A 21799-nucleotide genomic window follows, 5' to 3' on the forward strand; every position below is an offset into this window, starting at 1 on the left:
AGCCCTGTAGGCAAAGAGCAACTGCTGCAACACTAGGTCCCAATCATTGGAGTGCTCATTCACGAATTTACATATCATGACCCCCCAAAGTCCCGTTAAACTTCTCCACTAGGCCATCTGTTTGATGGTGGTAAGGGATGGCAACCAAGTGATTCACTCCATGAGCTTCCCAAAGACATTTCATGATCCCTGCCAGGAAGTTAGTTCCCGAATCCGTAAGGATGTTGGAGGGCCAACCTACCCTGGCAAAAATGTCTGCCAGTTCCTAGCTCACGCTTTTAGCCCTGGTTTTGCTTAGAGCTTCTGCTTCTGGCCATCGAGTGGCAAAATCCATGAATGTCAATATGTACAGCTGTCTTCTGGATGTCTTCTTAGGGAAAGGACCCAGAATATCCACAGCTACACACTGAAATGGAACCTCAATTATGGGGAGTGGCTGGAGAGGGGCCTTGACCTGGTCTTGGGGCTTTCCCACCCTCTGGCACACCTCACAAGACTGGACATAAGTAGAAATGTCATTGCCCATTCCCTCCCAGTGAATGACTTCCTCAGAACGATCTTTGGTCCACTAGGGTGATCATGGGCTAAGCTCAAGAGCTTTTCCCTATACTTAGTTGGAACTACCAATTGTCTATGAGGATGCCTTGTGCCCACCAGAAAGGGTTTCTTTGTATAAGAGTCCTCATCCTACAACAAACCTGGACCTATTGGAAGAGCTGAAAGGCAGTGGGTCGCTCCGTGCTGCCATCCAAGCTCGTTTGAGGCTTTCATCTGCTTCCTGCTCTGCCTGGAACTGCTGCCTTGATGCTGGAGACGTTAGTTCCTCGCTGGGTTATAGACTTGGGCTTGGTCTCACTGGAAGCAATGTGGTGATGGGGGTGTCTCCATCAACTATGAACCGCTGTCCACTGGTGCACTAGGTTGTATTTCAGGCTCCGGTTGAGCTTTTTGTGCCAGTTTAGCTGCTGCTGCAGGTGCAGGCTCTGTGGCGCCCTTTTGTGCTGGCTCCCCTGACTCTTGTGGGGTTGCAAGCACAGGCTCTGGTGCTGACTGCTCTGCCAGTTCTAATCCTTGGGCTGGTTCTGGCTGGGTCCCAGGAACTGGACCTACAACTGCTGCCATAGACTCTGGTCTGGCGTCTGGTTTCATCACCTCTGGCTGGGTCCCTGGGTCTGTGGTATCAGGGAACACTGACTGGGTCCTTGTAGGAGGCTCAGGAATAGAGTTAGGTGTGGAGGCCTGTTTAGCATGGCTGTGGGTGACCATCCCCACCCTTTTTGTTAGCCTCACATGGTTGGCTACGTCTTCTCCCAGCAGCATGGGAATGGGATAGCTCAGTGGTTTGAGCATTGGCCTGCTAAACCCAGGGTTGTGAGTTCAATCCTTGAGGGGGCCATTTAGGGAACTGGGGTAAAAATCTGTCTGGGAATTGGTCCTGCTTTGAGCAGGGGATTGGACTAGTTGACCTCCTGAGGTCCCTTCCAACCCTGATATTCTATGATTCCTTCATTCTGGGGGTATTTGCAAGGCATCCGGGCCTGAAGGCCCTCGGTGGGACCCCAGAGTGATGAGTTGCAGTCAGCTAGTGCTCTTGGGGCAGTTGACCTTCATATTCCCCAGCTCATTACATTTAAAGCATCCCCCAGCAGACTGTGGGCTGGGGTGAGGTGAGTGGTTGGAGAGTAGGGTAGTAGGACAAGAGGGCATCTGGGGTTTCCCTGGCTGTGTGGAGGCCTCCGCCATCTAGGATGTACCTTTCTATTTCCTCAGGAACACCCTCTACGAACTGCTCCATTTGTATTAGGAGAGACAAATCTTCCAGAGACTTAACATTTGCTCCTGATATCCAGGCATCCCAGTTTTTTACAATGTGGTAGGTGTGTTGGGAAAATTCCATGTCTGGTTTCCACCTTGGGGCTCTGAAATGCCGACAGGCGTGCTTGGGTGTTAGCCCCATTCTAATTCTGGACTTTTGTTTAAAAAGTTCATACTCGTTCATGTGTTCTTTAGGCATTTCAGCTGCCACCTCTGCTAAGGGTCCACTGAGTTGTGGCCTCAGCTCCACTATATGCTGGTCTGAAGGGATGCTGTATCCAAGACAGGCACTTTCAAAAATTTTTAAGAAGGCCTTATATCATCGCCTACCTTGTATGTGGGGAATTGCTTGGAATGGGGAGCGATACCTGGAGAAGGACTGTTAAGGCTACCTGGTTGACCCAGTTTAGCCTTTTCTAGCTCTAAGCGCTTCAGCTCCATTTCCACCTCCAAGCACTTCGTCTTCACTACCAAGTGCTTTGCCTCTCTCCTCGCTTCTGCCTACCAGTGGATCTGGGTGTGTCTTCTCCGTGGCATGCAGCTTTGGGAAGACTGGTTGCTCTAGGGTTTTAGTACCTGACCGCAACCTCCATGCACAGGGCTGCCCTACTCTAGTGTAGCTATTTTGTTGCCATGAAGCTAGGGAAAAAAAAAGCCTGCTTGTTGGACTCCGTGGCTTGGCAGGCTGAATCCTTTTTGTGCCTATTCCCCCCACAGGCAGCAAAGAAAAGGAAAAAAAGAAAAATCTCCCTGACTTTGCAGGCTGCCAAAAGGAAAAATATGTCCTTTTAAAATCCTGAAGTCTGTGTTTCTGGTTAAAAAATGATCCCACCACTCTGCCACCATGTCATGGCTGATTCCCCACTCTGGCACTTGGAGTGCAGAAGGTGGGGGTCTGCAAAGATTCTAAAAATGAATACTGGCCACTCCAAGCTTGTATTAAACTCCCAACCTTACAGCTTTTCTCTGACCTTGGATGGGTAGATACTGCTACCACCCAAATGCAAAAAATCCTTTGAGAACCCAAGAAGGTGCACGTGGGAATTCCTTCCTATAGGGTACCCCTCAAACCCTCTCACTCACACACACACACACACACACACACACACACACACACACGAAAGAGGTGAGAGAGAACACAAAGCTAATTAAACAACATGTGCACAAGCCTCTTAGGACACACAATCCAATCCTATTCTTAAAAAAGGTAAACTTTATTAAAAACAAAGAAAGAAAATACATTTGAAAACTCAGGCTACTGCTAGATTTAAAAACCCCACTTACAATAATTAAGCATCAAGAATAACCACCTTGAGGCAGCTTTAAGATTACAAGCAAAACAAAAGCATTTGGGGTTAGCACAGAGGAGTCCACAAGCCATAAAGAAGTAAACAGAAATAAACTTAATCGCATCTTCCTAGACATTTCCTGATCTACTTGTATATCTGGGGTTTTAAATGAGTAGTTTTTAGGTATGATCTAATGATTTCCATATCTGCCCCAAAGCTTTTTATAGCATAGTTCCAGCACTGTCTCTGCTCTCCAGGAGAACACCACAGACAGACAAAGGGGAAAGTTTTTTTCCCCCAATTTTAAAAAGTTCTAGCCTTCCCATTGGCTTTTTTGGTCAGGTGCCCACTCCCTTCCTTTTACCTATGCAGATAGACTTTTTTACCTTTTACAGGTAAAGCAAGTAGAGAACAACTCTAAGAGGTATTTTATAGCTAGCTGGCTGGGTGCCCATGAAAGGGAGCTCTCCTCCCCCCCTGTCATTTATCATAGTTAATAAGAAATAAAAGGTCAAACACCACTAACACCTAACTTAACAAGCTAGTGACTTCAAGCTTCAAGTGACATACCTGCTGGCACCCAAAATTCCCTGTCCAATGTGCTCAGCAGGATTCTGTACCTCAACCACACGTGAGAATTGCACAGTGCCACATTCTGATCTCTCTTCCACAAATGGGGCACCCCACACTTGGATCTCTTCTCCACCCCTGAGAACCACAAATTGCCCCTTTATTCTTTCAGGGGAGCCATCAGAGGCATTTCCCCTCTGCTACGCACCACCCTCCCATTCCCCTGCTCCCGCAAGTGCAATGCAAGATCCACCGGGACTGCACTACCATAATATTCAGTCCCGTTCTGGACCTGTCAGTTTTGGTTCAGAGACCTTCTCAGACTCTCCATCCGCATGCCACTCCGTCTTCGTGCACCCCTGACACGAGATTGGGGCTGTTCCTGGCATCCCCATCCAGGCCCTCTTCACCTCACAGCCTGGTTTTTGGAGGAGACTCAGGAGTAGACAGAGCATACTCCACCCCGATGCGACACATTCTTGCCGTGCGGAAAGGCATCCACCAGGGACTGCTACCAAGGTAAATGGAAACTATTCATCTCATGGGCTCACTGCCATCACCACCCACTGAGTATGATATCCATACCTGTCATCCTTGATTACTTTCCCAATCTCAGAATGTTGGGCCTTGCCCTCAGCTCTATACGTGTCCACTTGGCAACGCTTAATATTTTTCTTCCCCCCTTCCTATAGATGTTACTTCCATGTTTACACACCCTACCACTGTCTGTTTCATGAAAGGTCTCCTCAATACCTTCCCACTAGTAGTACTCAAGCCCGCACCCCCATGGGACCTGAATCTTGTTCTCTCCACCCTCCCAAAGCCACCCTTCGAGCCGCTGGCAACATGCTCCCTCTCCCATCTCTCCATGAAAGTGATGTTCTTATTGGCCATTATCTCAGCTAGACAAGTCAGTGAACTGTCAGCCTTGATGGCTGACTCTCCTTTTACCATATTCCACAAGGATAGTTTCTTTACAGCTACACCCTAAGTTCCTCCCCAAGGTCATGTCAGAGTTGCACCTCAGTCAGTGTCCCCACCTCCCTGTCTTCTGTCCCATGTGGACAGGATCTTGCACTCCTTTATTGTCCACCTTACACTGGCATTCTTCCTCCACAGGACCCATGCCGTTTGCACACCAACAAAAATATTTGTAACCATTGCCGATGGATCCAAGGGCCAAGCCCTCTCTTCCCAGTGAATCTCCAAATGGGTCTCTGAGTGCATCTGTGAATGCTATCCAGTGTACTGTCGCCTGATGGTGTCACAGCGCACGCTGTGCAAGCAGCCACATCAGCCTGCTTAACAGACATCTCATGGCAAGACATCTGTAGTGCAGCAACATCGTGCTCCATACACACATGCACGTCCCACTATGCCGTCGCCCAAGGGGCAGCTGTGGATGCTGCAGTGGGCTACACCATACTACAGACTGCAATTCCTCTCACATTCTCGCACCTACCTCCACATTGATCACTGCTTGCTACTCACCCACATTTGGAACTCACATAGGGACTATGACTTGAAGAAGAGGAGGTTGTTACTTACGTTTGAGAAATGTGGCCCCCTATTTGTATTCCAATACTCATCTTCCACCCCCTCTGCTGTGGACTTGGCTACTCATCGGAAAGAGGGTAATTGACGAAGCGTTGATCCATCTGGCCAATTGTACCCTCTTCTGCAAGCATGAGGGGATGCACGATACACATGTGGTTCACGGGATACTGCTAAGAAAACCTTCTGGTTCTGGCACATAGCGCACATGCACACACACATTTGGAATACAGATAGGGACCACACATTTCAAAGAACCTCCAGTTACAGGTAAGTAACCCCCTCTTATTACCACCCTCCATATGTATCGGGGGCCTCTTTTAATGTGTGTGTTTATGTAACTCCATACATCGTCTTCACATTTCTGTCTAAAGCTTGCATGTTTGATCTCTGTGAGAGCTGTGAATACCATTAAAGCCAGCTGCTGTTTGTATTTATCTTGCAATGTGAAATTGGTGTATTTTCAATGTTCAGAATGAAAAAGCATCATAATGGTAGTAATGAATTCATGACCACAATCCTTATCTTCAAACACACGCACCAAAACTGATGTGAATTAGTGTGCTTCCATCAAGAGACATGACCTGAAACCTGTGAGTTTCTACAAATATTGGGAAAATAAAAGTTGTACTGGTACTTGTAGCTATAAAGTTAATTTAAAAAATTGCTACTTTGCTAACATATTAGTAACCTTTACCAAAGTGTTTTGAGAGTCTGCTTGGTATAAACATGACGTCAAGGCTATAAATTTGTAATGCCTCAGGGCAGGCATTAGAACTTGGGAGGTTCAATTACTAAACACACCAACCGTACCTTCTGATTTTAAAAAAATTAACATCACCTGAAGATCTTTGTTTTTGAGTAACCTGAAGTCCACAATGGTTGTCACTATCACAATCGAAACCAGAGAGAGCCCTTTTAATAGGGTAGACTGTCCTTCACTAACTCCTATGGGGACATGGCCCCCTCCGTGTCACATCTTATTTGCTGCCGTATCTAAATGTTTTATAGCTCCTGAGAGTCTAGATGGCTTTGAAAGTATATTTAAGCAGGAGTATGGTTTGTTACTTATTAACAAGTACGATTTTACACAATGCCTCATGAGTAGCAATTTTTCTCACAATTGCAAGGGGCATCTTCACTTGTAAAAATACAGAATTTGGTAATAGAACAGACTAGTGTATTGGGATACAGTGAAATATCCATGTGATGTTCGCTTTTCTATATTAGCATCTCTCAAGGTGTTAGTGAATATGGAATTGTTAATAAATTACTGAAGTGAAGCTGCTAATTCAGAGTTTGTATAATTGTCATAGTACAGGGACAAAGCTAGAGCATTCAAATCATAGCAAGTTCTTGGGGAGGAGAAAACCCCTGATTCTAATTACTTCAGTTCTGCAACATATTTGAACAGGATTTATAACAGAAATCAACATGTCATCGTGGATCTAAATGCAATATTGGAAACTGAATAGAACTGAAACAGGTTTTGACCCTCTTGAGGGCATCAGAACAGAGAATCTCTCATCTGTTAACACTCTGAGGGCTTGGCTACACTTGAGAGTTACAGCGCTGGTGGTGGCTTTACAGCGCTGTAACTTACTCCCCGTCCACACTAGCAAGGCACATACAGCGCTGTATCTCCCTGGCTACAGCGCTGGCTGTACTCCACCTCGGCCTGGGGAATAACGACTATAGCGCTGCTCTTGCAGCGCTGGGGTGACAGTGTAAACAGTGATTAACCTTACTACCCTGTAACTGATCTCCGGAACCTTCCCATAATGCTTTTTAAGTAAAGATAACACTCTTTGTTTTGTTGTGATGCCTCTCTTTGTTTTGTTGTGAACTCGGGGCTCCCGGAGCTGCTATCTAAAAAACAAACACAGCTACTGTTTGCTCGAGCAGAGGCAGGCAGGGGGATCAATGTCCACAGCTAGTGTTTGATTGAGGAGAGAAGCAGCTGGGGGTGGGCAGGGCAGGGGGGTCCGTTTTGGAGCAGCTGCTTATCTGGTCTGAAGGCTATTTGCATTTAATGAATGAGAGAGGGGTGGGGGAAGGGGTCGAAACTTCTAAAATGTTTGAAGATTGGTGCTGTATATCTTCAAGTCCTTAGAACTTGCAGTGTCAGCTCCAAAAATCCACTCTCCCTGTCTCCCCCACGCTCCCTGTCACACTCCACCCCACCCCCCTCTTATGAAAAACACATTGCAGCCACTTGAACGCTGGGGTTGCTGCCCATAATGCACCACTCCCAACACCGCTGCAAATGTGGTCACACTGCAGCGCTGGTAGCTGTCAGTGTGGCCACGCTGCAGCGCTTTCCCTACACAGCTGTACAAAGACAGCTGTAACTCCCAGCGCTGTACAGCTGCAAGTATAGCCAAACACTCAATGCCTCTTTAATTTGTCTACCAAGTATCAGTTGGTGAAGGTGTAACAACAATAACACGGATTTAGCTGACTTTAGTAATTGGGCTAACCTGAGGTATTAGAGCTAAGTGAATAGCAGATTAGTAAGGCAAGCCTTTCGACTCAGTCTTTGACCATAGAAAAGTGGGAGTAACAAGTAAACACTATCATGGTGCTTTATCTGAGTCTTCATTTACACACACCACAAAAGTGCTAAATTAGCACCATCATCATGTTCACATTATGCCTCTGGCGTTTAGGGCAGCGACAAAGCTCCTTTGTTCCTATCTGTTTCTGGCAAGTCTTTCGATGGTTCCCCAGCTGTGTCCCAGGTTTTTCAGCTCGACTTCCACTGCTCTTTGCCATTTTGTTTTCAGGTGGCCTCATTTTCACTTGCCTTCAGGTGTCCATCTTATTGCTGCTCTTGTGATGGAATCAGTTTCTGTCCGAAGCACGTAGCCAATCCATCTCCAGTGCCTCCTGGCAATGATGGTGCTCATATCCTCTTGGCTGCACTGTGTCAATAGAGCTTGGTTTGAGATTGTTCTGAGCCAAAAAGATATGGAGGATTTTTGTGAGGCAGGTTGTATGGAATGAAGAAAGTTTGGACATGTCATACTTTCTCATTCCCCAGTGTTCTTCACTATAAAGTAATGTTGAAAGTATACGGCGCTGATAAATCTTGAGTTTGGTTTTGGTGTATTTTGATGATTTCCAGACTGTATTTAAGCTCTTGAAGGTGTTCCTGACTTTATTTATTTTTGTTCTGGATATCCTGGCATGTTCCACCATCCTGGCTGATGGTACTGCCCAAGTATATGAATATTTCTACATTGGTGAGAACATAACCTCTATCTGTACTGGTGCTACATACTTTACCATAAATGACTGTCTCTTCTCAAGAAGTCAGGATGGCAGTAACAATAGAGTTGCAGGTCACGGTTAGAATGCATTGACAGAGCAATAAAGGGAAGATTTTACAAGTTATCTGCCCATACTGCTATTTAGTTCAGGCCAGTCCTAGTAGTGCTTCATTTTCCTGAGCAGAATCATCCATAAAAAGTGGGCTTTGGTTGCAACTCCAATAAACTGTTCTTGATTATTTTCAGACTTGTCATTTGTCCCTTCTTCAATACAGGCAGAGTCTGATTCTTAGGCCAACTGAAATTATATAGAACATAATGGTGAAAACTGATGCATAATTATTTTCACTATTTATACAGTGCTGTAACTTTGTGTGGCACTTAGATTTTTTTTCAGACTCAACAAATAGACCCCTCAAACTCTCTCCCAGGTTCTCTCCAAGCTCTGGTACACCTAGTGGGGCAAGATCCCCACTGGTCCTTGCCTTTTACCAAGAATTTTTAAGTGGGATTTATTCTCATGATGCTCCATCATCATTCTTCACAGTGTTTCCTGTTCAATATTTTGGGGTCTGCTTTGCCCAGAATAAACGGGTTGATTTCCACTTTCTCTCCCTTTCTGTGTGTAATTATTTCCTCCCTTTATTTGCAAGCAGCCCACTGATCTTGCATCCCCGGTTCAAAATAAAGTTCAGACGTATATTTTCACAGTCATATCGTAAACTAACTTATCTGTCACCCTCTTCAGGACATTTTTGGTGAAATCCTTTTGAATGTTAATTAGACAGCTACTGATTTGGCTCAGTGTTACCTGAAACCTGTTAATATTATCACTTTTGGATATAAATTTTAAGGGACAGTATTTGAATAATTCCTTCTTATCCATAATTTCTATCTCAGTAATTCCAAGCAATATAAACTATGAATGCTGGTCAGATGAATGAAAATGGTTAGAGACAGTTTCATATGGAGAGACTGAAAAGATTGGAGCCATTTAGTTGAGAGCAATTGAATAAGAGAGGGTGTGGTGGAGGAAAAATTAATTGACACAGAGAAGTTAAATTGGGTGCTCCTGTCAAGCCTTTCTATTAAAAAAAAAAATTAAAAGATTGGGCAGGAAAAGGGGCAGGAGGGAGATGGGAATATTCAATGAAACTGAAATTGATTGGAAAAAAAAATTAACTCACCCGTCAGTAAGAAATCTTGCCTTGGGCAATCAGGAGGGTAAAATTTTACAAGGCTGCCTGGGCTGGACAAAGATAAAGCTTCTATTTTAAAGACTTGATTGCCATTTCAGATGCAGTAAATACACATGGGTCTCCAAAAGCTTGTAGGACTGAACAAAGGAAGCAATATACATTTCACCAACCTCACTTGAATTTAGTGAATAGACACCCTAGTTTAAATAGTGTGTATTGTATTTCATTGGCTTGGTTTGAGGCTAAAATATTTGTGCCTTCATTTGCAGAGAAAAAATGAGGCTTCAGCTTCTTCTAGTTACAATTCCTGCTAGTACCAATGCTCCAGTTTCACATCACTCCTACCAATAAGGGAGTAGGATGTTGCTGGTGGCCTGAGTGGGAGGTGGAGCAGAGCTAGTAATCACTGGCATGTTCAGAAGTGGTCGGGGCAGAAGCAAATTGAGGTAGAAGGAGACTTAAAATACAGTGAGGACAGTTAACCATTGGAGCAGTTTACCAAGGATTGTGGTGGATTCTCCATCACTGGAAACCTAAGATTGGATTTTTTTTTTCTAAAAGATATGCTCTAGATCAAACCGGAATAAATTCAGGGAAGCCCTATGGCTTCTGCTATTCAGTAGAAGTTATATTAGATGATCACAGTGATTTCTTCTGGTTTAATAATCTATGAATCCCTAATGTTTGACAAATCTTAAATTTTACTTATGAGGTGAGGCTTGGGAAGACAGGTGTATAACACCAAATAAAGCTTTGATCATTTGGCCAAAAAGAGGAAACTTAGACCACCACATGCAACTTCTCTTGTTTGTCTGAGGTCAAGTGACAGATCTTCTCCCATCCCCAAGAAAAAAGCAAGTCAAAACTTTAATGTGGATTTAGGGCAAAGAGTCCTGGTTCCCCACTGTGTTCTAATAGCTGGAATACAAGGCTCTGGATTAAGAGTACTACCCTTTTCTTGTGGGGTATGTATATTATCTGCTGTTTACCTTAGGATCAGCATAAGAAGCAGAGAATTGTTTTGGCCTGCAATATGGCATGTATTATATCATTAAGCACTTATTCTCTCTCTGTCAGGTGTGTTTTTTATAGATGGACCAAATGTGTGGCCACTGGTGAGAATCTATCGAGGTGGCTTTCTCCTGATAGAATTCCTCTTCCTCCTGGGTATCAATACGTATGGCTGGAGGCATGCTGGAGTGAATCATGTCCTCATCTTTGAACTCAATCCCCGCAGCAATTTGTCCCATCAGCATCTCTTTGAGGTAAGCAGAACAAGCCTGTGATACTTGAAGGGGGGTGAGAATAGCTGCCTTTGATGGACAGCCAGCCAGCCCGTTAGCAGTAAAATCCCTCTTGGTCTGTTCTCTGCTTGCTTTACCTGTAAAGGGTTCAGAAGCCCACAGGTAAAAGTGGGCACTTGACCAAAAGAGCCAATGGGAAGGTAGAACTTCAACCAACCATTCGTCGTAACCACACAGTCCAAGCGTGGTCTGGGAGCAGTTTTAATGCAGGAAGGACCAGATCAACAATTCCATCCTGTCGTGTTTCTCAGCAAAAAAAACTTTCTGAGAGGGAAAGACACTGGTCAGTCTCAGAAAAAGAATGTTATGTCATTGTGCATGCTCTGGAGCAGCTACGCCCATACATTTGGTGATGACGGTTCCACCTGCAGACTGACCATGCTGCACTGAAGTGGCTTCACACAGTCAAAGAGACTAATAAAAAACTTTGGTGGAGTTTTGCTATTCAAGGCTTTGATTTTGAAATACAACACATTTCAGGAGCCTCTAACAAAGTGGCTGATGCACTCTCCCAGGAAGGTTTCCCAGAATCACATGGGTAAAAATGTCTCTGCATTCTAAGTCATTGTAGTCCCTGAAATGCAAAAAGTACTGTTTAGTTCTTCATGTAATTATTAGTAAAGTTAGAGGTGCATGTATCTTATTAACTCTGTTTCCTAAACCTCCAGGAAGAAATCCTAGTCGATGTGCACCCGACCTGAACCAGGCTGGCCAACACCTTCTGTGATTTGGGGGGCATGTGATACATGGGGGGGGGAGTAGCTCCCTTTGATGGACACCCAGCCAGGCAGTTAGCTGTAAAATCCATCTTGATCTGCACTCTGCCTGCTTTACGTGTAAAGGGTTAACAAGCCCACAGGTAAAAGGAAAGGAGTGGGCACCTGACCAAAAGAGCCAATGGAAAGGTAGAACTTCCTTTTGTCTGTTATTCTCTGGGCTGCAGGGAACGGAGCAGCAATGCTATAAGCAGGAATTCTGTGTAAGGCTTGAATCAGGTATAAAAATTCATCTTCCATACCTAGAAGAAATTATTTTAATAGGGAATGTTTTTAGTTAGATACAGTCAGGTTTATTTCTTAGTTTGGCTTGTGGATTTCCTCTGTGCTAACACCTGATGCTTTCGGTTGCTTGTAACCTTTAAGCTGAACCCCCAAGAAAGCTATTTTGGGTGACTGATTTTTGGAATTGCTCTTTTAAAATCTAGCAAAAGCCTAAGTTCCAGATGTATTGTTTTCCTTTTTGTTTTTAATGAAATTTACCTTTTTTAAGAACAAGATTGGATTTTTGGTGTCCTAAGAGGTTTGTGCATGTTGTTTGATTAGCTGGTAGCCACAGCTAATTTCCTTTGTTTTCTTTCTCAGCTCTTCCCTGGGGCAGGGGAGGTGTGAAAGGGCTTGAGGGTATCCCACAGGGAGGAATTCCCAAGTGCTCCTTCCTGGGTCCAAGGGTGGTTTTTTTGCATTTGAGTGGTGGTGGCAGCATTTACCAAGCCACGGTCAGAGAAAAGCTGTAACCTTGGGAGTTTAATACAAGCCTGGAGAGTGGCAAGTATTAATTTTTAGAATCCTTGTGGGCCCCCACTTTCTGTACTCAGAGTGAGGATTCAGCCTTGACAAAGCCACGGGAGCCACTGTGCATTTTAAGTATCAGCAGAATAAATCGTCCTGTTTCCTTGGAATGAATTGTAACATAACTATCAAGAAAAGGTTCAAGAAAGGCCAACAAAAATGATTAGAGGTTTGGAGCAGCCTCCATATGAGGAGAGATTAATAAGACTGGGACTTTTCAGCTTGGAAAAGACACAACTAAAGGGGGATATGATAGAGGTCTACAGAATCATGTCTGGTGTGGAGAAATTAAATAAGGAAGTGTTACACCTTCTCATAACTCAGGAACTAGTGGTCACCAAATGAAATTAATAGGCAGCAGGTTTCAAACAAACAAAAGGAAGTGTTTCTTCACCCAACACACAGTCAAGCTGTGGAATTCTTTGCCAGAGAACGTTGTGAAGGCCAAGACTATAACAGGGTTAAAAAAAAACTAGATAAATTCATGGAGGATAGGTCCATCAATGGCTATTAGCCAGGATGGGTAGGGATGGTGTGTCTAGCCTCTGTTTGCCAGAAGCTGGGAATGGGTGATGGGATGGATCACTCGATGATTACCTGTTCTATTCATTCCCTCTGGAGCACCTGTCATTGGCCACTGTCAGAAGACGGGATACTGGTCTAGATGAACCTTTGGTCTGACCTTGTAGGCTGTTCTTATGTTCTTAAGTCAAGAAAAGAAGGTTACTGATGTGTTACTGATTTGATTATAGTGATGAAAGCAGCTCTTCCTTGGGTTCTATAGTATGGAATTCAGAATTACCTTAACTCATCAGGTGTATAACTTTGTTTCTCTCCTCCATCTTTTATTAGATTGCTGGATTCCTTGGGATGTTGTGGTGCCTGAGCCTGCTGGCATGTATATATGGCAAATTTACCCATGTCCCTATGCAGGTGAATCCACTCATCTTGTATGGATTCATGTTGCTTTTCCTCATCAACCCCACCAAAACTTTGTACTACAAGTCCCGGTTTTGGCTGCTCAAATTGTTGGTAAGTCTGGAACCTGGTACAAACTCAAGAGAAATCGGTGTGGGTAATTGAACCCAAGTAGTTGAAGTGTGTGCAAATACATCACTAATTTTCAGACCTGGGAGTTTATGCCACACAATTTTATGCATGCTTTGATTTATAATACTCAAGCAAGTCCATGCATAAGGAATTAGATGTGTGTATTTGTTGAGCATAGAGCATAGAAGTTACTTTCAGTCTTTGTACTGTTTCTGTTATGTTGTTCATACCAAGGATATGTACACACAAATATTCACACATACAAAAATAAGCATATGTGGTGTATGCATGCACACACAAATGCACCATATAGCTTTTCTCATGTCTCAGCCATGCTCACTGTATCTCTTCTTTAGTAAAGCAGTTTGGGTAAGATTACAAAGGGCTAAAAAGCAAAGCTGACAGAATGCTGTTTGCCCAAACTGAAAATGGGCCAATTCTCAAACTGAGTATTCATGGGTAGCAGACTATAGCTGAGGTTACTTTCGTTTTATACTACTAGTCACCACTACTTCTTCAACATTTCTTTTCTATACTTGTTCTGAATGAGAAAGATTAATATTTTCATCTTGGCTATTGTTTCCCCAGTAACAAAAGTCAGAAAAAATGAATGGAAACATGCTAATGCTATAGTAAGATTATAAATGTAAACGCCAACCATTTTAACCCAGAGATCTCTTACCAATTTTTCCCAAAATGCATACGCCTGCCGCCACTCCATATGTCCATGCACCCTTTAATTTACATAAATTTTAATCAAATTGATTCTGTGACAGATTGGATCACAGAAACCCTCTGGGAGCTGCCACCTGATGTGCCAAGACTATTTCTACCCCTGCCTTCCCTGCCAGCTCGGGACCTCAGCACCCTGTCTTGCTGAGCCAGACACTCCCGACTGCTCCAGCAAAGACCCAGGGTCTGAATTACTTGCCCCAAAGCTGCAAGTTTACCTGAAAGCAGCTAACAGAAGTGTTCCTGTTTTTAACACTCAGATGCCCAACTCCCAATGGGGTCTAAATCCAAATAAATCTGTTTTACCCGGAATAAAGCTTATACAGGGTAAACTCAAATTGTTCACCCTCTATAACACTGTTCGAGAGATATACACAGTTGTTTGCTTTCCCAGGTATTAATACACTCTAGTTAATTAATAAGTAAAAAGTGATTTTATTAAATACAGAAAGTAGGATTTAAGTGGTTCCAAGTAGTAACAAAAAGAACATAGTAAGTCACCAAGCAAAATAAAATAAAATGCGCAAATATATTTCTAATCAAACTGAATACAGATAATCTCACCCTCAGAGATGCTTCAGTAAGTTTTTTCCTCAGACTGGACACCTTCCAGGCTTGGGCATAATTCTTTCCTCTCGTACAGCTCTTGTTCCAGCTGAGGTAGTAGCTAGAGGATTCTTCATGATAGTGCTCCTCCTTTGTTCTGTTCCACCCCATTATATATCTTTTGCATAAGGCGGGAATCCTTCGTCCCTCTCTGGGTTCTCACCCCATCCCTCTCAATGGAGATACACCGGGTTAAAGGTGGATTCCAGTTGAGGTGACATGATCACATATCACTGCAAGACTTCATTGCCCACTTGCCGGTAAACAGGAAAACTTACAGGTAAACCACAGCCATCTGCAGACAGTTTCCCTGGTTAATGGGAGTCCTCAAGATTCCAAACCAACATTAATGGCCCGTGCTTTGCATAGTTACAATAGGCCCTCAGAGTTATATTTCTAGTTTCAGATACAAGAGTGGTACATTTATACAAATAGGATGATCGCACTCAGTAGATTATAAGCTTTGTAATGATACCTTACAAGAGACCTTTTGCATGAAGCATATTCCAGTTACATTATATTCACTTATTAGCATATTTTTATAAAACCATATAGACTGCAACATCGCAGATTCTTTCACCTTTTCACTGTTACTGCTGTGAAGACTTGGGTTCATCTGGGTTTCTTAGAAGACCTTACATTTTCTGGCTAAATAATTTTTTGATCAATTTGCACTGTAAAAATACTGAGTGATTTGCATGAGGGAGGATTAAGGCCTTGTAGGTGGGTCCTGGAGTATCCTCCTATATGGAATTACTTTGCTAACACTTGGTAAATATTTTTAATTGGTGCAATCTGGAACAATTCAAAGGTAAGACATAAAATTGGTCTTCAGCATGAACATGCGTATACATATACAAGTATACATATAAGTGTGTACACATTTTGTATATATACATCTTATTTAATCTTTAAGAGTTCAACTTTCTAATAGTTTTAACATGCTGAATCTCTGTTCCTTTGTGCTCCCTTCTTTTCATTTTCTCTTTCATCATTCAACAAATCACTCTCTCTCCTACATGGGTGATTTTTCAGATGCAATCCTGCTCCTTTCTCTTCCCCTCCTTTCTTCAGCCCCTAGCCTGGCCACCCGTATTACTACCGCCTTGTCCAGGGGGAGGCTGGGAACTTGCCTGGCTTCCCTCTCCCACACCCCCATCCCATTGGAAACAAATTAACAGAGTTATTGGGGTCCATCCTGGTTCAGTTTCTGCCTTCCTTTGAGGAGCAGAAGACATCTCCCACCTCCAGATGCTCTGCAACATAGGGTACGTCTACACTACAGGATTATTCCGATTTTACATAAACCGGTTTTGTAAAACAGATTGTATAAAGTCGAGTGCATGTGGCCACACAAAGCGCAATAATTCAGTGGTGTGCGTCTATGTACCAAGGCTAGCGTCGATTTCTGGAGCATTGCATTGTGGGTAGCTATCCCGTAGCTATCCCATAGTTCTCGCAGTGTCCCCTGCCCATTGGAATTCTGGGTTGAGATCCCAATGCATGATGGTGCAAAAACAGTGTCGCGGGTGATTCTGGGTAAATGTCGTCACTCATTCCTTCCTCCGTGAAAGCAATGGCAGGCAATCATTTCGCGCCCTTTTTCCCTGGATTGCCCTGGCAGACGCCGTAGCATGACAACCATGGAACCCATTTTGCCTTTTGTCACTGTCACCGTATGTGTACTGGATGCCGCTGACAGAGGCGGTACTGCAGCGCTACACAGCAGCATTCATTTGCCTTTGCAAGATAGCAGAGGTGGTTATCAGTCGTTCTGTACCGTCTGCTGCTGTCATGGGTGCTCCTGGCTGACCTTTGCTGTGGTCGGCCAGGGGCACAAAGACAAAAATGGGAATGACTCCCCGAGTCAATCCCTCCTTTATGGTTTGTCTAAAAGTAGAGTCAGTCCTGCCTAGAATATGGGGCAAGTGTACTAGAGAGGGTGTACCAGAGAGCACAGCCGCTCTGTGTCAGATCCCGCAGAAATGATGAGCTGCACACTATTCTAGGGGGTGCCCCTGCAACAACCCCACCTGTTGCTTCCCTCCTCCCCCAACCCTCCTAGGCTACCATTGCAGGGTCCCCCCATTTGTGTGATGAAGTAATAAAGAATGTAGGAATAAGAAACACTGATTTTTTAGTGAGATAAAATGAGGGGGAGGCAGTCTCCAGCTGCTATGATAGTCCAGGCAGGACGTTAAACGGTGGAGGGGAGAGGAGCCCAGCATCCCACTGCTATGATAGTCCAGGCAGTACAGAATCTTTTCTTTAGACATGAAGGGGGGCGGGGGAGCTGATGGAGCTCAGCCCCTAGTTGCTATGATGAGGACGGTTACCAGCCGTTCTGTACCATCTGCCGGGAATAACCGGGAGTCATTCCTATTTTTACCCAGGTGCCCCTGGCCGACCTCACCTGAGGCCAACCAGGAGCACTCACGAGATGATGATGAAGATGGATATCAGTCATATTGTACCATCTGCCATACCGATTTCAGCGCTACTTCTCTCGTCTGGGAGGAGTACAGAAACCGGTTTTAAGAGCCCTTTATAGCGATATAAAGGGCCTCGTGTGGATGCGTGCAGGGTTAAATCGGTTTAACGCTACTAAAATCAGTTTAAACACGTAGTGTAGACTAGGCCATAAACTACTTACATTTCACTCTGACACAAAGGCGGGCTTTTCCAGACCAATATTAATTCTTAAGGGGAATACAACACTTTTTTCCATAAAAGGAACTATAATCAGTTTCATTTCTGTGTAGAGATATTGTGTGGGCACGATCTCACAATTATAGCATTATTGTGGCACCACTAGCACAGGCACAGTGAAACATATTGGCATAATAGAACTAGAAAAGAAGCACTGAAAGTCTTCACAACAATGGCAGCTTTAGAAATTCTGCATTTTGCTGCTGATTATTCATCAAAGTCAAAGGACCCCGTACAGTTGTGTCCATAAGGTAGTAAATGAGACTTTTTTCCCTCTGTAGTACTCCATCACTGAAATAACAAGCTCTGATTCATGCATGGCAGGTTACCTGCACAGCTTATTAGCAGACAGATTGCACATTGTGCTTGACATTAAGCATTACAACTGTTGTGTGTATGTTAATGAGCAAAGACTAGTTGATTGGAGTACATTGGGAGTGATAGTGGCCGGCAGAGGTAACACAATAATGAAATGAGTTGAGCTTGCAAAACCATTAAAATATAAAAAAACAACTTCTGCTATCATTACTGCAATAACTGGAGTTCACAGGTGCAATCTAGTTAATAGTTTTCTTTGTATGAAACCTTGGAGGTTGACACATCTACTTGAATCAGAAAAGCTTTCCCTTGTGAGTAATTGGAATCTGAAAGCTTATTTCTTGGAAACTTGGGAGCGAAGCCACTTATACAAAAGGTTTTTCATACACAAATCTCATTGCACTTTCATTACTCTGCCTATTTTGACGCTAACAGTAGACATGGTTCCCCTTTTATTTATCTTGGGTACAAATTCAAAATTATGTATTTCATTAGCTTCCTCGAGTATATTCTGTGCCTTTGGACTACTTTCTGGGCTGGTATACACAGCTTTTCTACCACTTTCACTGTATCAGTTTAGAAACAGATTGTGGTATAATCCACCTCTAATGTGAACGGTGACATTAGTATGGCACTTGTAAGAGACTAGCTTCTTTATTTCTGTCTAAATTTATAGAAATTAGAATCATAACACTGGAAGGGACCTCGAGAGGTCATCTAGTCCAGTCCCCTGCACTCAAGGCAGGACTAAGTATTATCTAGACCAGTGGTTCTCAAACTTTTGTACTGGTGACCCCTTTCACGTAGCAAACTTCTGAGTGTGACCCCCCCCCCCAAATTAAAAACTCTTTTTTATATATTTAACACCATTATAAATGCTGGAGGCAAAGCAGGGTTTTGGGTGGAGGTTGACAGCCCAAGACCCCCCATGTAATAACCTCGCAACCCCCTGAGGGGTTCCAACCCCCACTTTGAGAACCCCTGATCTAGACTATCCTTTACAGGTGTCTGTCCATCCTGCTCTTAAAAATCTCTAATGATGGAGATTCCGCAACCTCCTTAGGCAATTTATTAGCTATATGTTATAAGCATCTTTATATGGCTATACCTGTATCCATGCTAGAGGTTGCAGTGATTTACTCATCTCTATGTCTAAACTGATATAGTGAAAGAACAAAAACTTGTGTAGAATAGCACGTTGGCTTTGAACTCGGTAAGACATAGTGAACTGACACCTGCAGGCTTGAGGTCTCTTAGGGAGAAATGGTTCAACAAAATGCAAAGTGACCTTAATGGTGCAAAATAATACAGTACATTTAACTGTATGTAAGGCCAAAAAGCAGACAGACCACATAAAGGAATAGCTGTTAGAGGCAATCTGTGTCCACCCAGATGATATCAAAGTGGGTCTCTGACTACGTATGAATTTTTTATGAGTTATACAGGAAAGATCCTCTGGCCATATTAGGGCTCATTCTACTAGGGCTCGAGCAGCTTACCTGAGATATGTAGAGCAGCAATGTGGTGCTCGATCCACCCATTTACCAATCAGTATTCCCTAGCACAGGCCTCCAGATCAGATGCCAATTTGGTAAGGCTGCCCTGCAGTTAACAGTCAAGGAGGATTCCTTGTACCCAACTCCATGCAAACAGACAGCTGCTTGTTAGTCACTAAGAATGAAATCAGTGTGGGCAATCACTTGAAGAGAGAACAGTTACTTAAATTACGGTAACTGCAGTTCTTTGAGGTGAGTTGTTTCCATGGATTCCATGATCTGCCCTCCTTCCCTGCTAACGCAGAGTCCTATTCCTATGGGATTCTATATTGATGAAGGAAGTGAGGAGCAATTAAGCCCACACTGCTCTTTATGCCCTTGGGTAGGGGGCACAAGGGCACCTATGATGCAGGCGCAGCCCTAACAGAAGCTGCTAGCCCAAAAGAATCAATACTCAACTGCAGTGGGGCATAGGTGCTCCAAAGGTAGAATGCAGGTGCAACACATCTTAAAGAATCACAATTGCTGAAGGGTAAATAATCTTTGCTGTTCATTGCCATGCTGGATAAGCAAGCCCAGGGCGCACCTGGTTTTGCAATGTAGAAATCTAGCAGGAGTTTACAGGTGGATTAAACATCCACTGCTTCAGCACTTATTAAAACTACAGTTGTCAGCTCCAGAATGCCCATATTCACCCCAGCTGGGAAATGGTCCAGTCACAATGGTGACCAAATATTTGAAACTAAAATTCAGGTCTCATTCCTAATATTTTAAGCAAGAAAATATTTCTTAATGTTGTCAGAGACAGGTTTGTTGGCCGTGGGGTCTGATTTGGTAAATGTGGCAGAGTTTTGGCAGCTGCAAAGGTGGATTTGGTTGGTGGTACTTGTTACTGGGAACAGCCCACTTGTAACCACACTGTAAACTCTGACCTCTCCCTGTACCTCTGGCACTGTCTCTACCAAACCTGATTGTGTTCTTGGGGTCAGCTTCTTCCTTCTTAGCCTCCAGTGTGCTCTCTGCATGCCTCGCTATTGAACTGTGTAGGCATTGGTACAACGGGGTCTGGGCCACTGCACATGAGCAGTATTCCAGACAGAACTGCATACCAAGATGTGCACTGTTCAGTGGAGTAGCAAAAAGGAAACACATTGGAGTGGGGGAGTAGGATGCAAACAGCACAGGAGCAGTTGGGAACCACAGACAGTTGGGATTAGTTTCAATTCCTGGTGTACGTGATTAGAGTACTGGTGCCCTCCTATAGGTTTAAAACAGGTGTCTGGTCACTCTGTCAGCTGTAAACCTTAGATGTAGTATTTTAGTCTATTGTTGTATCTACCTATCTTAAGTTTTTATACTGAGGTCCATCCCTATAGTATCTGAGCACCTTCCATGTAAAAGAAATAGCAGATGTCAGTACTGAGTGTCATTTTTATGGTGGAAAGGTCTTTTTGAAGAGAAGTTTTGCAGTGTTCCTTAATTACTGTTAGACTTTGGATTTCCCTGGTGTCCTTTGGAAGCTTGTTACATAGCTGAACCCCTCATCTGAGAACATTTTGTCCCTAACTCTCATGTGCTTCATCTTGGGCTTTGTGCTGTGCATTGTGCTAGAGGAACACAGCTGTGTCTCTGCTTCACACACTGAAATGTAGTCTTTAATGTAGCTGTGGTTTGATCCATGAATTGCTTTGAAGGTTATGACCAAAGTCTTAAACTAGCATCAGAAACTAACTGGGAGCCAGTGGAGAGATTTGACCACAGCCCTGATGTGCTGTGTTTTTATAACCATTTTCTTCCAATGTCTACTCTGCATATTAATAGTAGAAACCTTCTGCTTCTCTGCAGATTAGTTTTACCCAATGTTTCCTTAATAGAAAGCTTCATAAATGTCTGAACTGTAGTTCAGTGCTGGTGTTATCTTTTAGTTACTATAACTAACCAGTCAGGGCCAGTTGTAATCAAAGGTAATGGAGCATGAACATTGCATGCTTTGAAAGGAGTGTAACTGCTGTCAAGCCTTGGAAGGGAAATGGACTGGGATGGAGAGGGAGTCTGATTAATATTTGACAGTTAAAATTTCCTCTGCTTTTTTAATTTAACTCTTTAAACTCTTGAGGGATTTTGGGGCCCTGCATTAAGGTTGAACATTGGAGACACATGGTCTTAGGACTTGGTGTACAAATCTGAGTCAAGGTCAGATTAGAGGCCAAAATGGTGATCCAGAACCTAGTGGGGATCAGGTGTGGAATGGGGAAGAAGCATGCTAAGATGTGCATGTGGTTATGGTGGAAATGCTGGGTAGGAGAGGTCAGAAGCT

The 21799-nt window shown here is 43.7% G+C and overlaps 1 protein-coding gene across 1 annotated transcript in view; it reads left to right on the forward strand.

Moving 5' to 3' along the window:
• Positions 1-21799, forward strand: part of XPR1 (xenotropic and polytropic retrovirus receptor 1) — a 250935-nt gene that overhangs the window by 199197 nt on the left and 29939 nt on the right. Inside the window, exons 8-9 of the mRNA XM_050963190.1 lie at positions 10777-10964; positions 13424-13603. Coding sequence (XP_050819147.1) covers positions 10777-10964; positions 13424-13603 — 368 coding nt within the window. The remainder of the gene's footprint in view (positions 1-10776; positions 10965-13423; positions 13604-21799) is intronic.

The sequence above is a fragment of the Gopherus flavomarginatus genome, chromosome 7 (genome assembly GCF_025201925.1).
Source record: "Gopherus flavomarginatus isolate rGopFla2 chromosome 7, rGopFla2.mat.asm, whole genome shotgun sequence".
Classification (NCBI taxonomy): domain Eukaryota; kingdom Metazoa; phylum Chordata; order Testudines; family Testudinidae; genus Gopherus; species Gopherus flavomarginatus.